The 22,307-nt window shown below is 40.0% G+C and overlaps 1 protein-coding gene across 5 annotated transcripts in view; it reads right to left on the bottom strand.

Moving 5' to 3' along the window:
• MAP3K20 (mitogen-activated protein kinase kinase kinase 20) overlaps positions 1–22,307 on the bottom strand; it is a 171,021-nt gene that overhangs the window by 146,196 nt on the left and 2,518 nt on the right. For 4 of the 5 annotated variants that reach the window (XM_049712254.1, XM_049712255.1, XM_004267317.3 and 1 more), the window contains exon 2: positions 11,562–11,754. In XM_049712254.1, the coding sequence (XP_049568211.1) occupies positions 11,562–11,754 (193 nt within the window). Of the gene's footprint in view, positions 1–11,561; positions 11,755–11,922; positions 12,326–22,307 lie in introns of those variants that run through there. The other variant, XM_004267318.4, reaches the window with a different exon arrangement.

Here is a 22,307-nt window from a genome sequence, read left to right as displayed (position 1 = left end):
GCCAGCTCCTTAGTTGCAGCTTGCCGGCTCTCTAGTCATGGCATGTGAACTCTTAGTTGCAGCATGCACGCGGGATCCAATTCCCCGAGCGGGGATTGAACCTGGGTCCCCCGCATTGGGAGCTCGGAATCTTAACCACTGTGTCACCAGGGAAGTCCCTATCCTGAGATTTTTAAGGGAAAAAAGTTCTCCACTTTCATAACTTTAAAGATTTGGTCAGCAGCTAATTAGTTTAGTAGAAGTTAGTTTAGATGTTAACCAAACTATGTGTTATATTTTAAAATACCCACCCAATGATTAAAATAAAATGAATACATACTTAAGATAGGCTCTACGACTATAGTCCCAATAACAGAAACAATTGTTTCCCACTAAAGGATGCACTATTCTGCATGTTTTTAAAATGTAGTGAGTTAAATGGATTTTGTTCATTAATTACTTAATATAATCTGTCTTCAAAAGCAGATCGGCCATGTAGTCCCCTCCTTCTTGAGCAGAGCCTGCACAAACACTCACCAGACATTTCCATCCTTAACAGTGTATCTGCTGTAATGTAGCTAATTTTACCAAGTGCTATTCTCCTAAATGGTATCAGGGGTAGAAGTCATATTTTCAAGTCATTAAGACTCCAACGGTCTCATTTCATTTAGGACACCTTAATTTTTCTCAGGTCATGAATCATGAACATCAGATATTAACACTGCTAAGAAGAAGCATCTTGGATTCCTTTCTTGGAAACATGTTAAAAAAAACAAACCAGGGCTTCCCTGGTGGCGCAGTGGTTGGGGGTCCGCCTGCCGGTGCAGGGGACGCGGGTTCGTGCCCCGGTCCGGGGGGATCCCATGTGCCACGGAGTGGCTGGGCCCGTGGGCCATGGCCGCTGGGCCTGTGCGTCTGGAGCCTGTGCTCTGCAGCGGGAGAGGCCACAGCGGTGAGAGGCCCGTGTACCCCAAAAACAACAAACAAACAAACAAACAAACAAAAAACAGATAAGAACCATGGCCAGGAAAATCCTGCCTAACAGCCACAGAACAGAACCTTTCATTCAAAGACAAACTAATTTGTTAAGAGCTCAAAAGATCAGTCAAACGTGGAGAAGAAAAGGCTAGGAATGAAGTAGACTAGAAATGCAGACTGTTCTTTTCTGTAGATTCAGGAAGAGCAAAACCTTCCTGGAAAATCTTACAGGAGAAGAGAAAGTTGAGATATGATGACTAGGTTTATTATTTTATTTACTCCCTATGCATTTATTGACTGCTTATGGTGGGCTGGGTACAATGCAGAGCTTAGAAAAAAAGATCAATCAGATACAAATCTTAAGTTCAAGAAGCAGACATATGGAAGGAAGAGGGTAAGATTTGTTCTGTATGGCCCCAGAAAAAGAGACCAGTATCCACAGCTGGAAGTTACATTATAAAGAACTTTCTAAGAATTAAACTGTTGCAAAATTGAACAGCCTGCAACTCACATGTCATCGATGGCAGCCTTCAAACAGAAACTGGTTGTCCTAACCAGGAGCAGGAATCAAGCACCAGTGAAAAAAAAATAGATAAGATGGTCTCTGTCTTAAGCACTTCCATGAGAGTGACTTCCTGTCTTCACTAGAAGGCAGAGAAGAAAATTCTACACACCTTTTTAATACCCAAGTGACATAATTCTATTCTGAAGACAGAGAATTAATCATATCTACTTGAAAACTATCTGAAATACTCACAGGTAGCTCTTCCTCTCCTCCAATTTTTCAGTTTTTTAATTGTTCTCTCCATATTAGGCTTTGTGTTTCTCAAAAATCCAATTCATGCTTCGTACTATTTTTCTTCTAGCAGCAAGAGCCTAGCTTGTATAACACCAGTTAGTCAGGATATAACAGCCTTACTGGAATACATTCATTGGTTTGATTTCAGTACAATATTTAGAGGATGGCTGGAAAAATATTATTAACTAACTGAAATGTTTATTGCCTAATATACTGAGATCAATAATAACTTTAATGAAAAGCTGAAATAACTGTTGTAATATGTAATGTTACATATGGCAAATTGCAAAAACCTCCACATGCAAGTAAATATGTAATCTAACAAAGTTTTGAAAGGATTAAAAGATTTTTAAATGACTGAGAAGCAAAAATAAGAAGGATAGGGGCTTTTTCTTGAAAATAAAACACTATTACAGTCGCATAAGTGATCTGAAAATATCCTAGAATGATGTTTGTCTTAATGTAACTGCATTTCACATAACATGATAAGAAAATTATTTATAATTCAGGTAATTTTCTAAATTCCTCTTGGTCCCAGGGGAAGCCATTCCTACAGCTTTTCCTCAGTGTAAGGTTACCTCTCCACAAGGTTTGTGTTACCTTCAGATATATCAGTAGTATACGCTTACTCGTGTAATTTACATATTTGTTCAACATGTGTCCAATTTTCTTTTTAAAATTATTTATTTATTTTTGACTGCACTGGGTCTTCGTTGCTGCACGCAGGCTTTCTCTAGTTGCGGCAAGCACGGGCTACTCTTCATTGCAGTGTGCAGGCTTCTCATTGCAGTGGCTTCTCTTGGTGTGGAGCATGGGCTTTAGGCGTGCAGGCTTCAGTAGTTGTGGCACAGGGGCTCAGTAGTTGTGGTGCACGGGCGTGTGGGATCTTCCCGGACCAGGGATCAAACCCGTGTCCCCTGCACTGGCAGGCGGATTCTCAACCACTGCGTCACCAGGGAAGTCCCTGTCCAATTTTCTCTATCTCTTTATAGCAGTTCACTTTGGGGTGTCTTATAAGCTCCCAGTAACAGAAATCTCTCACAGAAAAGAGCTGAGTGATGGATAGCTGTTTTATATATATACCTTTGGAGTGGTGACTACATTAATGATCAAATAAAATGATCCATTATTTTAAACTGCTTATTCTCTAATTCAAAGTAATGATTTATGTATGTAGTAAAATATCAAAGCATGGCATAGTGAAATGCTTAAAATTCCTTAAGTGGAAATGGCATGCCAGTCTAAAAAAGGTACAAAAGCAAAGGAATTTATAAAAATCAAACCAATAACTAAGAGTACTATGTAGCTGTAGTATTTTTTTTAATTATTTTATTTATTTTTGGCTGCGTTGGGTCTTCTCTGCTGCATGAGGGCTTTCTCTAGCTGTGGTGAGTGGGGGCTACTCTTTGTTGCGGAGCAGGGGCTCTAGGCATGCGGGTTTCAGTAGTTGTGGCACACAGGCTCAGCAGTTACGGCTTGCGGGCTCTAGAACACAGGTTCAGTAGTTGTGGTGCACGGGCTTAGTTGCCCCGCGGCATGTGGGATCTTCCCGGACCAGGGCTCGAATCTGTGTCCCCTGCATTGGCAGGTGGATTCTTCACCACTTCGCCACCAGGGAAGCCACTATGTAGCTGAATGCAAGTGGTACAGTGACACAGTTGACACAGTGAAGGCAGGTGTGCTCTATCCTCTTCATAGCTCAAAGAGAGTAAATGAAGAAAATGTAGATACGTCCATACAGGATATCTTTCCTGGATGAGAATGAGAGGGACATCTACAGCGATATGATCCCAAGAATAAATACTTGACTCTGAGCAAGGCACCGTGCTAGGTGCTGCGAGACAGGTAAGAAGGGTGCTGTTTATATTAGCCAGGTTACTTAACCTCTCTGAGCCTTAGTTTCTGAGCCATCAAATGGAGATTATAATCTTGTAACACAACTGTGAAGAGGAAGAGGGCAAGGATGGAAAGCCCCTAACCAAGTGATCAGCTCACAGTGGTAGCTGTACTTGGTACAGTGATGATGACCAGGATGGTGACAGCATCAGCAACAAAGGCAATGGTTAATGGCTGTTTTTGCCCTCAGAGAGTTCTCACCAGGGATGCCGCATACACTTGTGTATACATGCTTGCCCTTCTGCATTCATGCTGAGCCTTGCCGTGGATTTTTCCTGCAGACTGTAAACGTGACCTCTGACCCCTTCTCAACATAGGTTCTAGGAACCAACAAATTGAAGTTTTCACAAAACATGACACTTATCTGCTATCCTGACTTTAGAGCATGGTTGTGAAGATATCACCAACAGTTAACAGTCACCCAAGTCTTCCTCTGTGTCAAGCACTCTTCTAGATATTTTATACGTGTTAAGTTCTCTAATCCTCTCAACAACCCTGTGATGGAGGTACTGTTATTAGCCCCACTTTTCGGATGAGAAGACGTGGCATGTTCATGTGAAAAGTTAAGTGCCCTCCCTTACAGTACTTCTAGAGCCACGAGGCAGTTTTAATCGCATGTCAAATTAGCTGTATGGGTGCTAACTGGTATAAATTCAAAAGAAAAAGAGAAAAATTACGTTTGTGTGATCTGAGAACGTTTCACAGTGAAGGAAGAAATTAAAGCTGAAGAATGAGTAGGCCCTGCTCAGGCAGAGAACAAAGGTATTACAGGTGAAGGAAAGAATGTGGACAAGGTTACAGAAATGGGAAAGCAGGATGGAAGCACAGCTGGACCCGGTTGGGGAGGGGGCGAGAAGGGAAGGTGGTTTCAGGTAAGAAAATGAAAGACAAAGCTGGAAAGTCAGGTGAGAACCCCAGTGGAAAAGGTTTGGAATCTCAGGGCATCTGCCTGAGGTTTCCCGTCTGTCGGCCATTCCTAAGTCTGCCTTGAGTTCATTATGCCCAGTGACATTGCCAAGCAGGGCCTGTGCACAGGTGGTCACCCGAGCACGGTGAATTTAAGAGTCTCGAAAGCCTCTAACAACAACAATCTCTCCACTACCAGTTTCACTAAGTACCTGCAGTTCCAAACTGGAGTCAACATACTGATCGTCTGTATTTGACATGATTGGCTAGGTACAACCTAAAGCCCCAGTGAGCAATCAGAAACACCTGGGAAGCCTGTTGCAGCACAGATCGCCAAGCCCCGCACCCCAGAGTTTCCGACTCAGTAGGGGTGGGGTGAGGCCCAAGAATTTGCATTTCTAACAAATTTCCAAGTGACGCTTGATGCTACTGGTCCAGGGGCCACACTTTGAGAACCACTGACCTAAAAGAATAGAATGCAGAATGGGTAAATTCTGATTGCGGACAGAAAAATTCTGCATGGGGTTATCTTAAATAATAACTCACATTCCTACAGTTAAAGCAAAGGTAATAATTCATGGATAAAAAGTCAGCTACAGAACTGCAAAGAAGAGGAAAAAGGGTCTCTCAAGAGTTAATAAAATGACAACAACATTAACTAGTCTTCTAGTGAAGCACTAATTGCTGACATGTTGATAAAGTCTGTATAATAAAAGCTCTCATTTTTAGTTTTGAGTTCTGTGTCAATTTCAAGATTGTATTTTCTGTCTCACACAGGTATCTCCCCCTTTATATAAAAAGTTACTGAGAGTTCCTGTTCTTATGATCAGTTTTGATATTTTGATCTTCTCTCTTTACCTATAAATATTTATACTGTGGGAAAGTTTTGAAAATTGAATTTATCTGGCTTTCAACATTTCTACAACAATCAAATTTGGTAGGAAAATAGATTTTTTTAATAAAGGGAGTAGGGGGCTTCCCTGGTGGTGCAGTGGTTGAGAGTCCGCCTGCCGATGCAGGGGACACAGGTTCGTGCCCCGGTCCAGGAGGATCCCACATGCCACGGAGCGGCTGGGCCCGTGAGCCATGGCCGCTGAGCCTGCGCGTCCGGAGCCTGTGCTCCGCAACGGGAGAGGCCACAACAGTGAGAGGCCCGCGTACCGCAAAAAAAAAAAAAAAAAAAAGGGAGTGGGACCTTGCAGAAGTCAAGGCAATTGAAGAAGGAGCCTCATATTTCACCTTTTGAGGATTCTGCTTCCTTTTCATTCTTTTGGGGAAATAAAAAGGAATCATGTTTCCTTCATATCTCATATTTAAATCCGGTTTCCTACCATCAGTTAAATATCAACAGATTTCAAGTTAACACAAATGCTTGCAGGTTTCCATCTCTCCGACAGAAAAAAGTACCAGGTACAGACATGCCTGGTTCATGCTGTGAAGCTGATGAACCACTCGTGTGGGGACTGCTCTCCTCTGGGTATGTGGTTGGAAAGAGGACACTGGGATCCACAGTGTCTTCCTCTGCCCTCGCCACTCCCTGCTTCAATTTCTGCCTAAGCAGTTTGGTTTGATCTCAGCTCACCTGGAATTTACCAAAAAGATACAATAATGGCTTCTTTTCTTCCCTTTGGTATATGCCCTTAAGACCATATTATTTTTTTCCTGTTGAAAACTTCTTTTCGTAACAAAAATAAATAGTGCTCTGTAAGTAAATCTGCAACCAACAAAAACAAGCTAAATTACCACTGAAAAACCTGTAGCACTGCTATGAGAAAGCAATGTAGAAGTAAACATTAAACATTTTGAAAGCACATATTGAGACTGAAAAATGTGTGATTTGTGACAGACTAAAGAGGTTTATAAAACTTAATTCACTTGAACATCCTTAGAAAGTGACAAAGGTTGTCAGAGCTATGATTTTTTTGAGTTTTTTTCCTGTAAATATATGGGTTACACTGTGTTTACATTTGTCAAAACTTAGTGATACGTGTATTTCATTGTATGTAAATTTTACCTTAAAAGAAAACAGAACTGCAAACACATAATGAACTCTGGTAATGATATGCATGCTGAAGTATTTAAGGGGAAACTATTGACACCTGCAGCTTATCTTGCAATGCATCAAAATGGATTGATGGATGGAAGAATACATAGACATACATGTGATAAAGCAAGTATTTATGTTAATAACAGATCCTAGATGGCAGACATACAGATGTTCATTTTTACCCTTTCAACTTTTCTTCATGCTTGAAAAATTTCATAATAAAAGTGTTATGTTCTTAAAAAAGAAATATGTGATCATCATAGAAAAATATGAAAAACAACAGAAAGTATAAGAAAAACACCACAAAGACACCTGGGATGATATTATATACCTTATTTTGTAACTTTTTTACCACTTAGCAATGTATTAGGAGCATTTTCCTAGCTCTTTAAGTATTCTTCCAAATGCAATGGAATTCCATTATACAGATGTAGCATAATTTTTTTCATCTTTATTGACGTATAATTGACAAGTAGAATTGTAATATATTTAAAGTATACAACATGATGATGTCAATATACATACGTATATTGTGAAGGATTCCCAAGATCAAGTTAATTAACACAACCATCATCTTTCACATTTACTTTTTTGGGAGGGCGGTAAGATGTAGCATAATTTAAAAGATAATTTGTTGTAGGACACTTGAGCTGTTTCTAATTCTTCATTATTTATTTGAGATAAGCAACCTATTATAGCCTTCTTCCTGCATATCTCTGATTTTTTCCTTAGAATAAAGTCCTAGAAGTAAGATTTCTGGCTCAAAGGAAGGAAACATTTTAATATTTTTGATATATTTTGCTAAACTCTTCTCCAAAACATGTATCAATTTACATTTCTAACAGGAGTGTATCACAGATCATAGCTATACAGATGTATATTAAAATTTTAATTAAATGCTCCCATAAATAAAATTTATCTATAACCATTCTTTCTCCCAGAAGAACAAAGGCTCTTTTTAAAAGAGTCTACAATAAGCAAACCTAGTACCCAAATCTTGGTTTCTAAATATCATACTCCCAAATCAGGTACCCTGAATCAGGGCTTCCTGAAGAAATACCTGACTCCAGGAATGGAACTAACTGAGACTGGAACATCTTTTTGTGCCAGGGAGTATGAAAAGGCTAAAAAAAAGATGAAGAAGTATCAAAAAGACATAGGAGCCAAATTTAAGGGACTCCTACTTGCTAAATCGGGAACAATTTAAGCATGAAAGTGAATAACGATAGTAATGAACTATAACATTTTGAATTTGAAAAAGAATCTGTAAGTCTACAATGAAGCAATAAATAAATGAATGAGTGAATAAGTGAAAAGTAAGGAAACAAGGAAGAAAGGCTCTCATTTATGCTAGAACCTTTTGCTTCCTACACAGTAACTGTCACAATATTTGATTCGAACAAGAATCGTCAATGGATGCTAAAAACATTGGGCAGTGTTTGTTGAGGGAAGATATTTACATAACCTCAAAGTATCTACCAATAGCTTAATTATTAATTACAAAGAGAAAACAGGTATTTTACTGGGGAGATATTGAGTGAGTCCCTCTTAATCAAGGGTTCAAAATTAATATCACCTACAATGGGACAAACTGACATCGGAGGTCTTCCATTAAGACACACCAGGGGCACATGTCCTATATAACATTCTTACCAAAACTACATAACTTTAAACTAGGCAAGAGGGAGGGAAAATCAGATGAAGTCCAAATGAGGGACATTCTACAAAACTTTCCAGCACACTTCAAAAATGTCAAAGTGTAAAAGACAAAGAAAGGCAGAAAAACTGTTACAGATTAAAACAGGCTAAGTAGATATATCACTAAATGCAGTATGTCAGTGGTCCCCAACCTTTCTGGCACCAGGGACCAGTTTCGTGGAAGACAATTTTTCCACAGACTGGGGGTGGGGGGGAGTGGTGGGGGGTGGTTTCGGGATGATTCAAGCGCACTACGTTTATTGTGCACTTTATTTCTATTATTATTATATCAGTTCCACCTCAGACCATCAGGCATTAGATCCTGGAGGCTGGGGATCCCCCTGAAGTATGTGATCCTGGACTGGAACCTGGGTTGGGGAAAAAAATGCCATAAAAAGCCTTTACTGGGACAATTGGCAAAATTTGAAAATAGACTCGTACAATAGGTAAAAGTTTTGATAGTTGTATTACAGTTGTGTTCTTGGGAGAAGCTAAAGTATTTAGGGATAAAGGAACATAGCATCTGCAATTTGCTCTCATGTTCAGTAAAAACTAAAATATGTATGAATATATATAAATCAATAATATATAAAGAGAAAGCAAATGTTGCAAAATGTTAATTAGTTATGATTTTAGGGGAAGGATATGCTAGAGTTCATGGTACTATCCTTGTAGTTTTTCACTAGGTGTAAAAGTTTTTTAAAAATGAAGTTTTACAAGGTATGGAAGCAACCTAAGTGTCCATCAACAGATGAATGGATAAAGAAGATGTGGTATATGTACACAATGGAATACTACTCAGCCATACAAAAGAATGAAAATCTTGCCATTTGCAACAACATGGATGGTCCTAGAGGGTATTATGCTTAGTGAAATAAGTCAGAGAAATCAAATACTGTTGCTATCACTTATGTGGAATCTAAAACATAAAACAAATGGATGCATATCAAAAAAATTAAGTTTTAAAGAACTACCAAGATTTTAAGTAAATGCCATTTTTCTTTCTTTTTTTCTAAATCAGAAAAGTAACATATACTCACTAAACTAGAGGTCTACGAATAAAGCAAAAATAAATAGCATTCCTCTATACCCTCACATAAGCAGAGTTAGAGTTTTGAATATATTTTCTCCACCTTTCACAAAACATATATTTAATCAGATATTAGGTCATTCTTTTTTTTTTTTTTTTTTTTTTTGCGGTACGCAGGCCTCTCACTGTTGTGGCCTCTCCCGTTGCAGAGCACAGGCTCTGGACGTGCAGGCTCAGCGGCCATGGCTCACGGGCCCAGCCACTCCGCGGCATGTGGGATCTTCCCAGACCGGGGCACGAACCTGTGTCCCCTGCATCGGCAGGCGGACTCTCAACCACTGCGTCACCAGGGAAGCCCTTAGGTCATTCTTAAAGAGTTCCATGAGCGAGCTACCAACATATTAGTAAATGTTCCATCACTTCTAAAAGTCATTGGCAAAAATGACCAAGTGACACAGGACTGAATCTATAAATTGGAAAAAATCCAGAGCTTATTACCTTTATCTTTTCACTGAGAAAACATCTAGCCACCAAGGCAATACATAGTTCATACAGTATAACAAACATTCACATAAGAAATGCATATTTCCTTTCCAATAACTGCCAGCCCCTAGCCAAAATTATTTACATCTTAAACGCATGTCAAGTCAGTAAGTGTGGGGATGCTTTGCAATAACTTACCATGTCTCTTTATCACGGACAGTCACTGATTAAATCAAGCTCCAAAGCTGACACTGAGTTTCTGTTTTTCCTGCTTAGAAGTTTATGAGGTATGCTCCTGCGGTTTACTGTAATCAACTCCAATTCTGAACGATACTCGGGTTAAATAACTACACAAGAGCAGGATTTGGCAGTTTCCAGGTCCTGTTTTCACCCCTGTGCTTTCCTATGTCATTTTCCTGGCTTTGTCAAAGACAGTAAAAAAAAGGTATTGGGTATGGATGGGGGTGGAGTGAATGGGTTGCAATTATTGTCTTCCTATCAAAATCTATTTCATGTCTCATAAAGTCTTTCTCACATCCAACAATCACAGAAGAACATGTTCATTGTACTGAAGTTGCATGATGCTTAAAAGTATTAGCATACTTATACACTTCTTTGAATATAAATTTGTTGGAATTGGTTTATTTTCTGTTCTTAGCTGGTCAACTAGAGGTTTCAGAGTTAAAAACTGGAGAACAGGGGGTCTGACCTGGATTTCACCTACCCCTACTGGGGCAGCTTTACATGTTTCTCAAAGCTGTATCTCCCAACCTACAGAATGGGTACAATAACGCTGGCCTGTAAAGGGCTTAAGAGTTCACTAGATTAAAAAAACTAGGTTCAAGTCCAGAATAAGAAATGGTTTTATTATTTGGCTACTATTTTAAAAATTCGTGGATCAAGAAATGAGGGGAAGGAAACTTTTTCTACATAGTGCCCTTCGGTTTGGGGCACACATTGGCTTTAAAAGCTCTCACTTCTTAATGCTTTCCACAACCTACAGATACCCCAAGGCAGAGATATCTTAGTCTTTCTGACTTGGCTTCAACAATCGGAAACACAGATGGTGATTAGGTACCAAACGTAATGTGGGGATGATGTGTCACTTTCCTAAGAAAGATAAAGGTCCTGTGTATAAGTTTTGGGCTTGACTAGGACCAGCACAAACCCCAGACTCTGAAAGTTAAGACCTTTTTCCCATTTTACAACTAGGCCAGCTCTCTGTCTAGCATCTTTATTAAACAAAGTCCATCACTTTGGGCTTCAAGTAGAGGTGAAATGCAAGAAGCTGGTATTGCTTATATTTCAGTAGAAAAATAATGCTTTTTGTTTTTCAAAAGACAACTCCTGAGGACCACAAATTAATGGACAGAAAATGGAAAGGGGATGAAAACTTTACACACTACTCTTTACTGACCCCTCTTGGCTGACCCAGGGAAAAGCCTGAAGCCTGGGAAGGCCTGAAAGCTCACCTCCCCTGGACGACAGCTCAGGGAACATTCGGTCTTTCACGCCATGGAAAGAAATCCTCTCAGTTCAGATGACCCCTTGTAAAATTCAACCCCCAGCACACGTGGCATTGGTTGCTATTTATGGAGCTCCCAGAATGGAAACTGGAAAACGGCCTCACGGATCAACCCCAAAGGCTCTGCTAGGTCCCTGGCAGCCTGAGACCTCTGACTCCAGGTTGAAAAGCTTACATAAGTGCTATCGTGACCACTTCTGATAGCAGGAAAAGACCTTACCTCTTTCTCTATCTTGAGTAGCTTCTTTACAGCCACCTCCTTGTCCTGTGATATCCATTTGGCTCGATAGACACTCCCAAAACTTCCTCCACCGCAGTTTTCGAAAAACTGCAAGTCATCAAATTTAATTTGCACAAAGGAGGTACCGAGAGACGACATCTCATAATGACAAAGTATTATACTTCCACGAAATCTATAGAGGGAAAGGAAAAGAAAGTTGGATTAGAAACATATTAGAATGAAACCTCTGTATTCCACTTTAGCTAACGTATACCAAGTCCTGCAGCACTTCCAGAAAGGGCCTGATGACTTAGGAGGAAGAAAAGCAAGAGTATAAGCAAATCAACATGAAAACACTTACCCTGGCAGCCCATGCAAAATTCAACAGCAACTTGTCCAGACTCTGAAACACAGCTGTCCGCAGAGAAATGGCTCAGATTCCCACGCCCCCACCGACAAAGCCTGCAGCACCACTTCCTGCACATCCCAAGCAGCTCTGCCTAAAGGCTACTGTGTCACCAGGTCTCCTTCCCCAAAGCCCCAACAAACGGGAAGCATGCCCTCAGCAGCAGGCTTGCACAGCTCTTCTGGCATCTGAGGCACGCCATCTCCCCGTGTTGTACTCACTTCACACAAAATATACATAACCTAAGCATCTGAGCATGCTGGCACAGGAGGGCCCAGATGCTGCAAACTGAACGCGCATTCAGTGTTGGGATTTCAAAAGCAAGCGGTCAGCTTCGGGATGGAAGAAGAGCTGGCCAAGTGTTTTGCAGAAGTGGCTCCCTGGATTGTATCCTGGAGCAGAACTTAATTAAAGAGCAGAAAATTTGCCCTTGATTACAAAATATATTACGTCATCCAGAGAACTCTGCCAAGAATGTTTTTTAAAAAATATTATGCTTGTTTCCAGAGGAACTGATTACCTCTCCCAGAGATTATTACAGTGATATTTTCTGCAGTCTAAGGAGTTTTACTATTCTCCAGGTAAGGGGTCATTCTTCACACCCTATACCAAACCACAGATTAGCAGGAAAAACAAAACAAAAACATACAAACAAGAAAACGAGGGTCTAAAGTTTTGAACTTGCATGAAAAGCAGATGGATAAAAAAGTTTGTATACATATTCTTCCCAAACTGTAAATCAGAATCTTATAATGAGGGAGCAAAAAGACGAATCCATATGTACAGGACATTCTACAAAACAACTCCCCTGGGGTCCTCATAATTGTCAATGTCATGAAAGATTAAAAAAAAAAAGCAGAGAAACTTACAGCACACAGAGGACTTAAATATGATGACTAAATGCAATGCATAATCACTGACTAGATTGTGGATCCCCCCCACCAAAACTACAGAAGTTATTAAGATTTTAGGGAAATCTGAATATTAACTATATATTAGATAATATTATTTTATCCGTGGCAAGTAATGGTATTTTGGTTTTGTAGAAGGATGTCCTTGCTCTTGAAAGATATACTGGGTGATGTATTAAAGTATGATATCTCCAAGTTAATTTAAAATGGTTCAATTCCCCCTCACCCTCCGAAAAAAGTGAATGGGTATAGAAAGGAAGGAGGCAAATGCAGCAAAATGTTAAGAACTGGTGAATCTAGGTGAAAGTTATATGGGCGTTTTACTACTCTTTCCATTTTTCTGTGGAGTTTGATTATTTTCCAAAGAAAAGGGTGGAGGGAGGCAGTTTGCACCTATACAGATTGACAAAATTTCTTCTTAAACAACTTGCAGCTTTGCAGAGGGATGTACACAGTAAGCTCAGAGATCTTAACGTGCAGCCATCCCATTTTAGGAACATCAGGTCACTGAAGAATGCTGATTTCTTAACAGAAGCCAAACTCAGCTCTACTTTGGGAAGAAGGCAAGAGAGGATTGTTTATCCTCTGCACTTTAAAAGATAGCTCAGAGTCTACATAAATAAACATAGTATCCAGATACAGTCTGTACCTATCTGAGTCAAAAACTTACCTTACTTTTGCTTAAATTCATATGTAGCTAATTACAGAAAAGAAGGCAAAAAAAAAAAAGATAAAATTTAAGAATGTGCCAAAGGTAGGTACACAGAACATGCAAATTTGTTCTTATCCGCAAAAAGTTTGTTCAACAAACGTAGAGAACAAAATGTATGGATACCAAGGAGGAAGGGGGGGTAGGAGGAATTGGGAGATTGGGACTGACATATATACATTATTGATGTTATGTATAAAATAGATAACTAAACAGGGAACTCTACTTAATGCTCTGTGGTGACCTAAATGGGAAGGAAATCCAAAAAAGAGGGGACATATGTATACGTATAGCTGATTCACTTTGCTGTATAGTAGAAACTAACACAACATTGTAAAGCAACCATACTCCAATAAAAATTAATAAAAAAAGAAAATGTCATTAAAACTTAAAAATAAAGATGAAAAAAGAAGTTTGTTCAACAAAATGGAAAACACCACTTGCAAGAGTTCCTCAGTGTTAAGTATTATAGACACTATATTTTTATTATTCACTTTTATTTTTATCAAAAAAATAAAACTCTCCTTTCCCCTCCCTCCCCACACCCAATTCTCTCTTCAGAGGGAACTAATTTCAACTCGCTTAGGGTTTTATTCTGATATTTATATTTCATATGATATTTTTATATCTATATTTCTAAAAATGTCTTTATATTGCTAATTCCTGATTGTCCCATTTTAGTTATTACCTATTAACTTCTCCCTGTGGAAGATAAGGATTTAGTTCTCATATCCCATCCTTTACCCCCTTACATACAAATATGTCACACTTGCCCAATCCTCCCAGCATCCAACTCTACTGTAACGTTTGGTTAAGTCAATATTCACTGTTTACAGTAGTCTGACAAAGTAAACATTATTCCCAAGAGTGCTGAGCAGGACTTAATGAATTTTCCTTTCTTGGATAATTTTTTCTTTCTCCCAGAGTTACTAGTTGTTCTGTTTTTGTTTTCGTTGTTTGCTTAGACTTTTTTTTTTTTTTTGCGGTACGCGGGCCTCTCACTGCTGTGGCCTCTCCCGTTGCGGAGGGACGCGCAGGCTCAGCGGCCATGGCTCACGGGCCCAGCCGCTCTGCGGCATGTGGGATCTTCCCGGACCGGGGCACGAACCCGTGTCCCCTGCATCGGCAGGTAGACTCTCAACCACTGCGCCACCAGGGAAGCCCTGCTTAGCTTTTTATACACCTAAAACGTACTCACCTCATCAAACTCTCCCAAGAACTGCAAAACTCCTCTCAATAAAGTAAAAACATCGGGTAATTTGGCAGGGGTGGGGTGTTCCATTTTCTCTTGGAGACATTCCTGCTATACCCTTCAACGTCAGGCAATCTAGCTGGAATAGCTGCTCTAGGCCAGACTTGACTGGGACTTCCCTTCCCCATCATCCTCAGCATTTCCTTCACCTTTTCCTCTGTGGGAACGCCTGTCCTTGGATCTCCTGGCTTCTCTTTCTTGGTTTATTCCCTTACTTTGACACTGTACCATCTCCCATTAGCTACCTGAACAGAGTGCCCAGGATGCAATTTTTTGGGAGAATCTGTAGGTCTTAAAATGTCTTGATTGGTAGTACGGAATTACAGATAGGAAATAATCTCCTTATAATTTCCAAAGTACAATATTACCTCATACCCATCTAGTTTCTAATGTGTCTGTAGAGCAGCCTGAAGCTACTCTGGTTATTAATTCTTTTTACATTATTTTTTTCCTTTTTGAAAGCTTTTAGGACCTTGTAGTCATCCCTGGAATCGTGAAATTAATAGGATATGCTTAGAGGTGAGTCTTTTTCATTCACTGGTGGGATACTCAGTATACTCTCCGTCTGTGACTCATGTCTTTTAATTCCAGGAAATTTCCTTGTGAGCTTCCTTCACCACTTATAGCCACTTTTACTTCTTGTCTCTTCCCTCCCCAGACACGCAGGAGGACTGATTTGCAGTTGCCAGTACACGCTTTCACATCTCCACACCTCTGCACAGGCTAGTGTCTCTGCTTAGAATGCCTTTCCCTGCCCAGTGATGTCCCTGACCACCTCCTCTGGGCCTCACGAGCAGAGTTAATTCTCCTTCTGTACCACAGCCCCTCTTTTTATCCGTTCATCATTCCCACTTACTTCCCACCAGACTTCACATTCTTTAAAGGCAAGACACGTTTCTATTTACACCTGGATCTTCAGCACCTACTACGCAGCTAGGTGCATCACACCTTTTCCATTAAAAAGTGTGTACTGAATGAATGAATGAATAAATAAACGAATAAATAATTTCTGGCTATTCCTGTTATGCCTTTTGCAGCTGGAAAGATTCCAATCAGATTAAGTAAAATCTGAGAACTATAGTTTTCATAAGTGGCCCCCAGAGGAATCCGAAGCAAATCCTGATTTGGAAGCAGCTGCCTGGGCTTCTTGGGAGACTGAGAACAGTACATTTGGGTCTTCAGGATTAGGTGTCTCTGAGTCTGGAGGAGGGGAAGAGGAGGAGGGGGAGGGAAGAAATCCTTCCAGAACAAACAGATCGGAACCAGGATGAGATCAATATGAATAAGTCTGAACCCTCTGGTGCGGAGCAAGTCCAGGGAATGTGGATGAACTGAGGCAGGATCAGTCCCACTTAAAACTGACCCAGGGGTGCCAGAGGGAGGCTGACCTCTGAGAAGCACAGTTCTCCAGGATCTTCACCCTGAGATGAGGCAACCAGTCAGCTCTTCCCAGAATCACTGTTACTCATCCTGCCTTTGGTGATACATCCTGCCTTTTGGAAACTGGCTATGTAGGAACGGAACTATATAATTACTTGAGGGTTTTACTGAGACCATAAAAAATTAGGTCCCATCTGATTACCAAAGAGACTAACAATTCTGGGGTGTATGAATACAGGTTTTAACTCCAGTGAGCGTGGCAAAGCATCATGGACATAGCTGAAAAACCTGACTGAGATTCCCACTGCCATCTATGTGACTGTCTGACCACATATATTTACTTTTCCCTTTGAGCTTTCTCTCCTTTAAAATCATTATTCTAAGAGGATCAACTTATGACCAGAAGAATGGATAAACTGAGTTGCTGATTAATCATACTTCGAGCATCTTGGGAAAGACTGCTACCTGATGAAATTATGTTTTAATTTTTCAGGTGTATTCTCCAATGAATAGACTAGAATTTAATAAGAGTCATCTATATAAATGTATTTACATAGTATACCCAATCAAATGATGTTTTCATCCCACCATGTTAAAACAATTGCTTTTACACAAGAAAGGCAATTTTTCTCCATGCAATAATTCCCAGTCCTAATTTTTTTTTTTTTTGCGGTATGCGGGCCTCTCACTGTTGTGGCCTCTCCCGTTGCGGAGCACAGGCTCCGGACGCACAGGCTCAGCAGCCATGGCTCACAGGCCCAGCTGCTCCTCGGCATGTGGGATCTTCCCAGACAGGGGCACGAACCCGTGTCCTCTGCATAGGCAGGCGGACTCTCAACCACTGCGCCACCAGGGAAGCCCCCAGTCCTAATTTTGTAGCATCCTAACTTTGGTTTCATAAACTCTCAAAGCTGTTTTAAATTTTAATGATAAGTATCTATCACAGAGCACTGAAGGGTAAGTTAGAACAGGGATATCACAAAAATGTATAAGAGGGTGTCAGAACTCTGAAAATATTGAAAATCACTAACTCAGTGGTTGAATCCAATCATTTGAGTACTTGAGTAGTAAGACTAATTTTTTTTTTAATTTTTATCTTTAAAAATTCCTTAGGAAACTTAGGAAACTGCCTTAGTTCCTTAGGAAACTGCCCGGCCGTCCAGTGGTTAGGACTCTGCACTTTCACTGCCCGGGCCCTGGGTTCAATCCCTGGTCGGAGAACTAACATCTTGCAAGCCACAGGGCGTGGCCAAAAAAAAAAAAAATTTCCTTACATTAAAATTTTCAAATATTTTTAAACTATTAATTGCTGAAAGCATATATAGTACTATCAGGTAATTATCAAAAGTAGAACTATAGGGAGGAAGAAAAAAAACCTTACAGGGAGTATTGTTTTACTTTTTAAAGTTTTCAGCTTTCCAATCCAAAAAATGGACTTTTGCCCTGGATTTTAAAAAAAGAAAAAAAACCCCACAAATTTAGAATTAGATAGATGTGAGTTAGAACTCTGCCTCTACTTCTCAGTAACCTTGAATCAATCACTTTTCTCAGACCATGGCATTTCCAGACCCAATAAAGGAAATATCCATTCTGTTACCATGTGTCTCAAAATTGATAGTCCAAAAGCTATCAAGTTTGAACAGTATTATTTGACTTCTTTAAGTCTCACTTCCAAGTAACAGATATTTCAACACGGACACAGCATGATCCAGGGGAAAGACCCCAGTTCGACAGCTCTAGTAGCAAATCTGAACTGACTTGCCGCCAGGCCTTGGGCAGGGCACTGAGCCTCTCCGGCCTCAGCTTTCTCACTGGCAGTAATACCCATTCTGTGTAGTTGTTGAGAAGTGGCAGATGCTGTGAAAGGCCTTGCACAGTGCCCAGCACCCAGTATATAATACTCAATAAATGGAAACTATGGTTCTTTAATTATTTTAAGAAATCTTGATATCATATTTAACCATCTATTTTTTCAGCCTTTGTAGTTAGGTATGCTTTCCTCAACAGTTTTCCTCTCCTGTTTTCAGAATTGTTTTATATTATATCTTCATTAGTTTTGCCGAACAACTATAAATAATGTATTGTTGATCCTTAAATCCCTATTTTGTGAGCTTCTTTGTGTACGTTTTATTTTTTTTCCCTCACTCCTCTAGTTGCTGCTCTTGGTTTTGGCCATTTTTGCAAGATCTATCTTCTTAGTAATATAATTTTCTTTTAAACATTTTTTTCCATAAGGAGAATATTTAAGTTATTAAAAGACAATACTTTTATTTTTTGGCACTTTTTAGATACTAGAGTTTCTGGGACCTATTTAGTCAATTATAGCCCTCACTTTGGAAGGGTCTTAAGAGTATACATTTCTGTTGTGGCCCTTATCTTCTTTCAGATCTTATCTACTGCATATCAAATAGACTCAAGATACTTGCAAATCTTAATTTAAAAAAAATTAAATCTACTTATAAAAGGATTAGTTTTATTAGAAAAGAACTTTGGACTTTTTCTGGATTTTTCTATCTTTTAGGTTTATACAGGGCTATTATTTCTCAACTCAGATCATTTTCTACCCCTAATTTATACTACTCTTCTTCCTCTCTTCACAAAAGTTAAAAGTCTATTTTCTGATACAATATAGAAGAAAAAAATCATTTGTTTTGTCATGACCTGAATATGACCAAAAAAACCCCAAAAACCCCTCAGTAAATTCTTTTGCCAAGCTCACTGCCCTAATATTTATTTATGCTAGTATTATTTCAGCCTCCTTAACACAGAATAAACTAATAAAAACGTGCTTCATCACCATGTACATAAAAACAATACCACTTGGATTGCAGGTCTGCAATTATTTATTTTTTCTGCAAGTCTTATCTTCAAAAAAATGGGGAAAGCTCTGGTTTGATGTATTTGTTTATAACACCAAGGTCAAAGATTCAAAGATTCTGTTCCTGAGCAGGACTGCTGTTCTGCTATGATAGATAAGATCTGTAAGACTAGCTAGAGACTGGGTATGAATAGAACTAACTAGTATTGTGTCTACTGTAGCTACGTCCTTCCTTCCTCCAAGGCTGCTACCAGAAAGCAGACTGTCTTGTCTAGAATAGGTTGCTGGGCTCAGTGAAGAGGATCTTCAGTCATGGATATCTGAGAGAAGCCAACTTCAAGAGTCTAAAAAAACAGAAAAGCTATTGTTTCACTTTTTTTTTCCCCTCGCTCCTTTATCACATAAATAACACAGAACTCTCTAGTTAAAGCACAGGTTAAAATTAAAATGAACTAATTAAATGAGACATTATTTGTACTTTAATACTTCAGTTAATGAAAAGAGACTTCCATGACATACTTTTCTTGCCAGAAATGTTGTTATGAGAAGCAAAATAGAGGAGGAACAGGAATGTAGGGGGCAGGGGCACTTATGCCACAGAAATGCCGTGTGTAAATATGTCTGTGCTCAAACAGAAGCCCAACTAGGAAACTCGAAGTAGGTACAATGCAGGACATGGGTCACTGCACGGGCTTCTCGTGTCGAATGATTAGAAGCTTCTAGTGTTGAATGACTGGAGGCATGAGGAAGAGAATGGGGCCAGAGTCTGACTAAAACAAAGGAGCATGGAGAGGGCACATTTCTATGGGCTGGCTGGAAAAGGAACACACAGGTGTTTGGGGATACGGGTGAGGGTAGGGGAGAAAGCGTGGTGAGTAAACACGGCTTATTCAGTCAGCAGGCCCATGCATCCCTAGATCCTGCTGCCACTCAGCTTTTATTTCTACTCTAGAACAGTTTGCTGTCACACAGAAAGTATCTCACCTTCCCGGCTGCTAACAAACAGTACAATTTTGGACAAACCTAGAATGAAGGTTCCCTGAGAAAGGGAAATATGAGAGTTAAAAACTGGTAACCTTGATGTAACATGAAAAAAAAAAATGGGGACATTAAAACTAGATAAGACCAAAGGAAGACTCTGTAGTATGTATCACCGAGCCAGAGGCAACGCTATCTGTGGACAAAAGTTACAGAAAGAATTCTGGGTTATTAGAGCTGCCTAACAAGGAAATACACCACCCTGTTTAGTAGTGCGCCCTCCATCACTGAGCGTGTTGAACGGGAATGTGGATAGGAGACGACGAAAGCAGAATGACTCGTTTCACAAAGATCCACTCCAACCCTATGAGTACACCATGACTGACCTCTCCCTTCCCTTCTTAGGGATATAGTCATGAACCTGACACTGAGAGCCCCCTCGCTTGTGGAGGAACACAGTGATCAATACCAGCAATGGGGATAATGGAGATGACTGGGCATCCTCCTAAATTTCTCCTCCCAAACTGGCTGAGAAGGTGAGAGCCATATTTCAGACTTCTATCCTACAACTATCCTCCCCCCTCCTCTTGACTTCCAAAGCAAAGAGCTCTGCTGACCTCAAAAGCCACAGTATGACCACAGGAAAAAAAAAAAAAACTCTTTGGATGATGGTCTACCCCCATTCTTTTCTCAGCATAATGGAATTGCATTACCCCACGTGGCAGGCTGGTCTATGAAGCAGAATGGTGCCGGTACCATTTACCAGAACCAGGACCATGCTCCGCAAATGTGGGTTAGCCCACAGGTGGAGTACCCAGTTCTGAGCAGAAGATGTACGAATAAACACACGTCTTACATCAGCGATTTTAAGATTTGGAGGAATAAACTTGCTTAATGTCTGTTTGTATTGGTTTGTTCAATAAAGTCAAACAGTACAGAAGACAACGCCAAAGTCACATGAATTTTTAAGATTAAATGCAAGATTCGAAAAAAAGTGCTTGCTTACACTAGGGGTATTTATGGCTATACTTACAGATCCCTGAAGGAATACGTTCTTCCCCACTTTTGGTAGAAAAGTTTAATAAGCAAAGATTTACTCCATGACCTTTAGGCAGTGATCTTTGCCTTCTCTTTTTGGTTTTCCTCTATGGAAGTCCAGAGATGAGTCCACAGAGAAGAATGTTGGTCCCTGAAGGCAATCTGTGCTCAAAATCGGCTGTAAGAATGGTCAATGTTGGTCTTCTAGGTCATAATCTTCCACCATTCCTACAGCTCCCAAACTGTTCAAATATAAATGCACTAATTTTCAGATTCTCCCCCCAAGAATATTACAAACAGAGGTACGCACAGAGCTGCTTTAGAAATCCTTATGTGCAAAGCAGGAGGATAGCTATGAAAACCTCCTAGCCCTACATACACACGTAAGTATGATTTGGGAACAGGGCAGGCTACCAAGGGCAAGCCTTAGCTGGGAACAGGTGAGACAGGCAGCTTTCTCTGTGTATAAATTGAGAGTGTGGAAAACCCCTTCTCTACCACTCAGTGATGGTGGCTAAAGTTCCTGGCACTGGCTCAAGTATTTCCATGTGCTGTCTCATATCCTTCTGCTTATGAAGCAGGGATTACTGTCCTCAGTTTGCATGTGAGGAAACTGAGGATCAACCATGTAAAAGTTGCCCAAGCCAACTACCTATCTTAAAGTGACACAACTGAAATTCAAATTCAGGTCTGACTTCAAAGTCATATCATTTTTTCCACCATATCATGTCTTTTTTCCACTATATCATTCTGCCTCCTCCTTCTAATTTGCCTTTTTTTCTTTAAACAATCTCTTTTCTTATTATAGTAATTACTAGATTGCTTACCATCCACCTAAAGTTCAATTTGAGGCTTTAATGGGATGCCGGGGTCAGGGTGTCAAATGCGTGGCTGCTTTGTTCTCACAGAATCTTCTACTGTGTTGGGATTACTTAACTGCTATTAGGGCATAATCGATGGTTCAGCTGTCTGTAGGAGGGTCTGACACAAAAGCACCCAGGTATCAGTCAAACCAATCTAAGCTCTAGCATTTATAGCTCTCTTTCCTTAACAGGTACAGTTTTATGGTCACAGCTGGAAGTTTGCTTATTTGTGTGTAGTGGGGCAAGGTTAACAGCCACAAAAGTAGCCTAAATCTTCCCTGCAGTAAGACCAAAAGGTGCCTTCGCTGTTCCTATTACATGTAGATAGACAAGACACCCTCCCTGTCAATCTGTCCTGGGTAGAATAAAATGGAAAACAAATGATCCAAAT

The sequence above is a fragment of the Orcinus orca genome, chromosome 7, assembly GCF_937001465.1.
Source record: "Orcinus orca chromosome 7, mOrcOrc1.1, whole genome shotgun sequence".
NCBI lineage: Eukaryota > Metazoa > Chordata > Mammalia > Artiodactyla > Delphinidae > Orcinus > Orcinus orca.
Note: the sequence above shows the minus strand (reverse complement) of the source record. Positions and strands in the feature narration are given on the sequence as shown.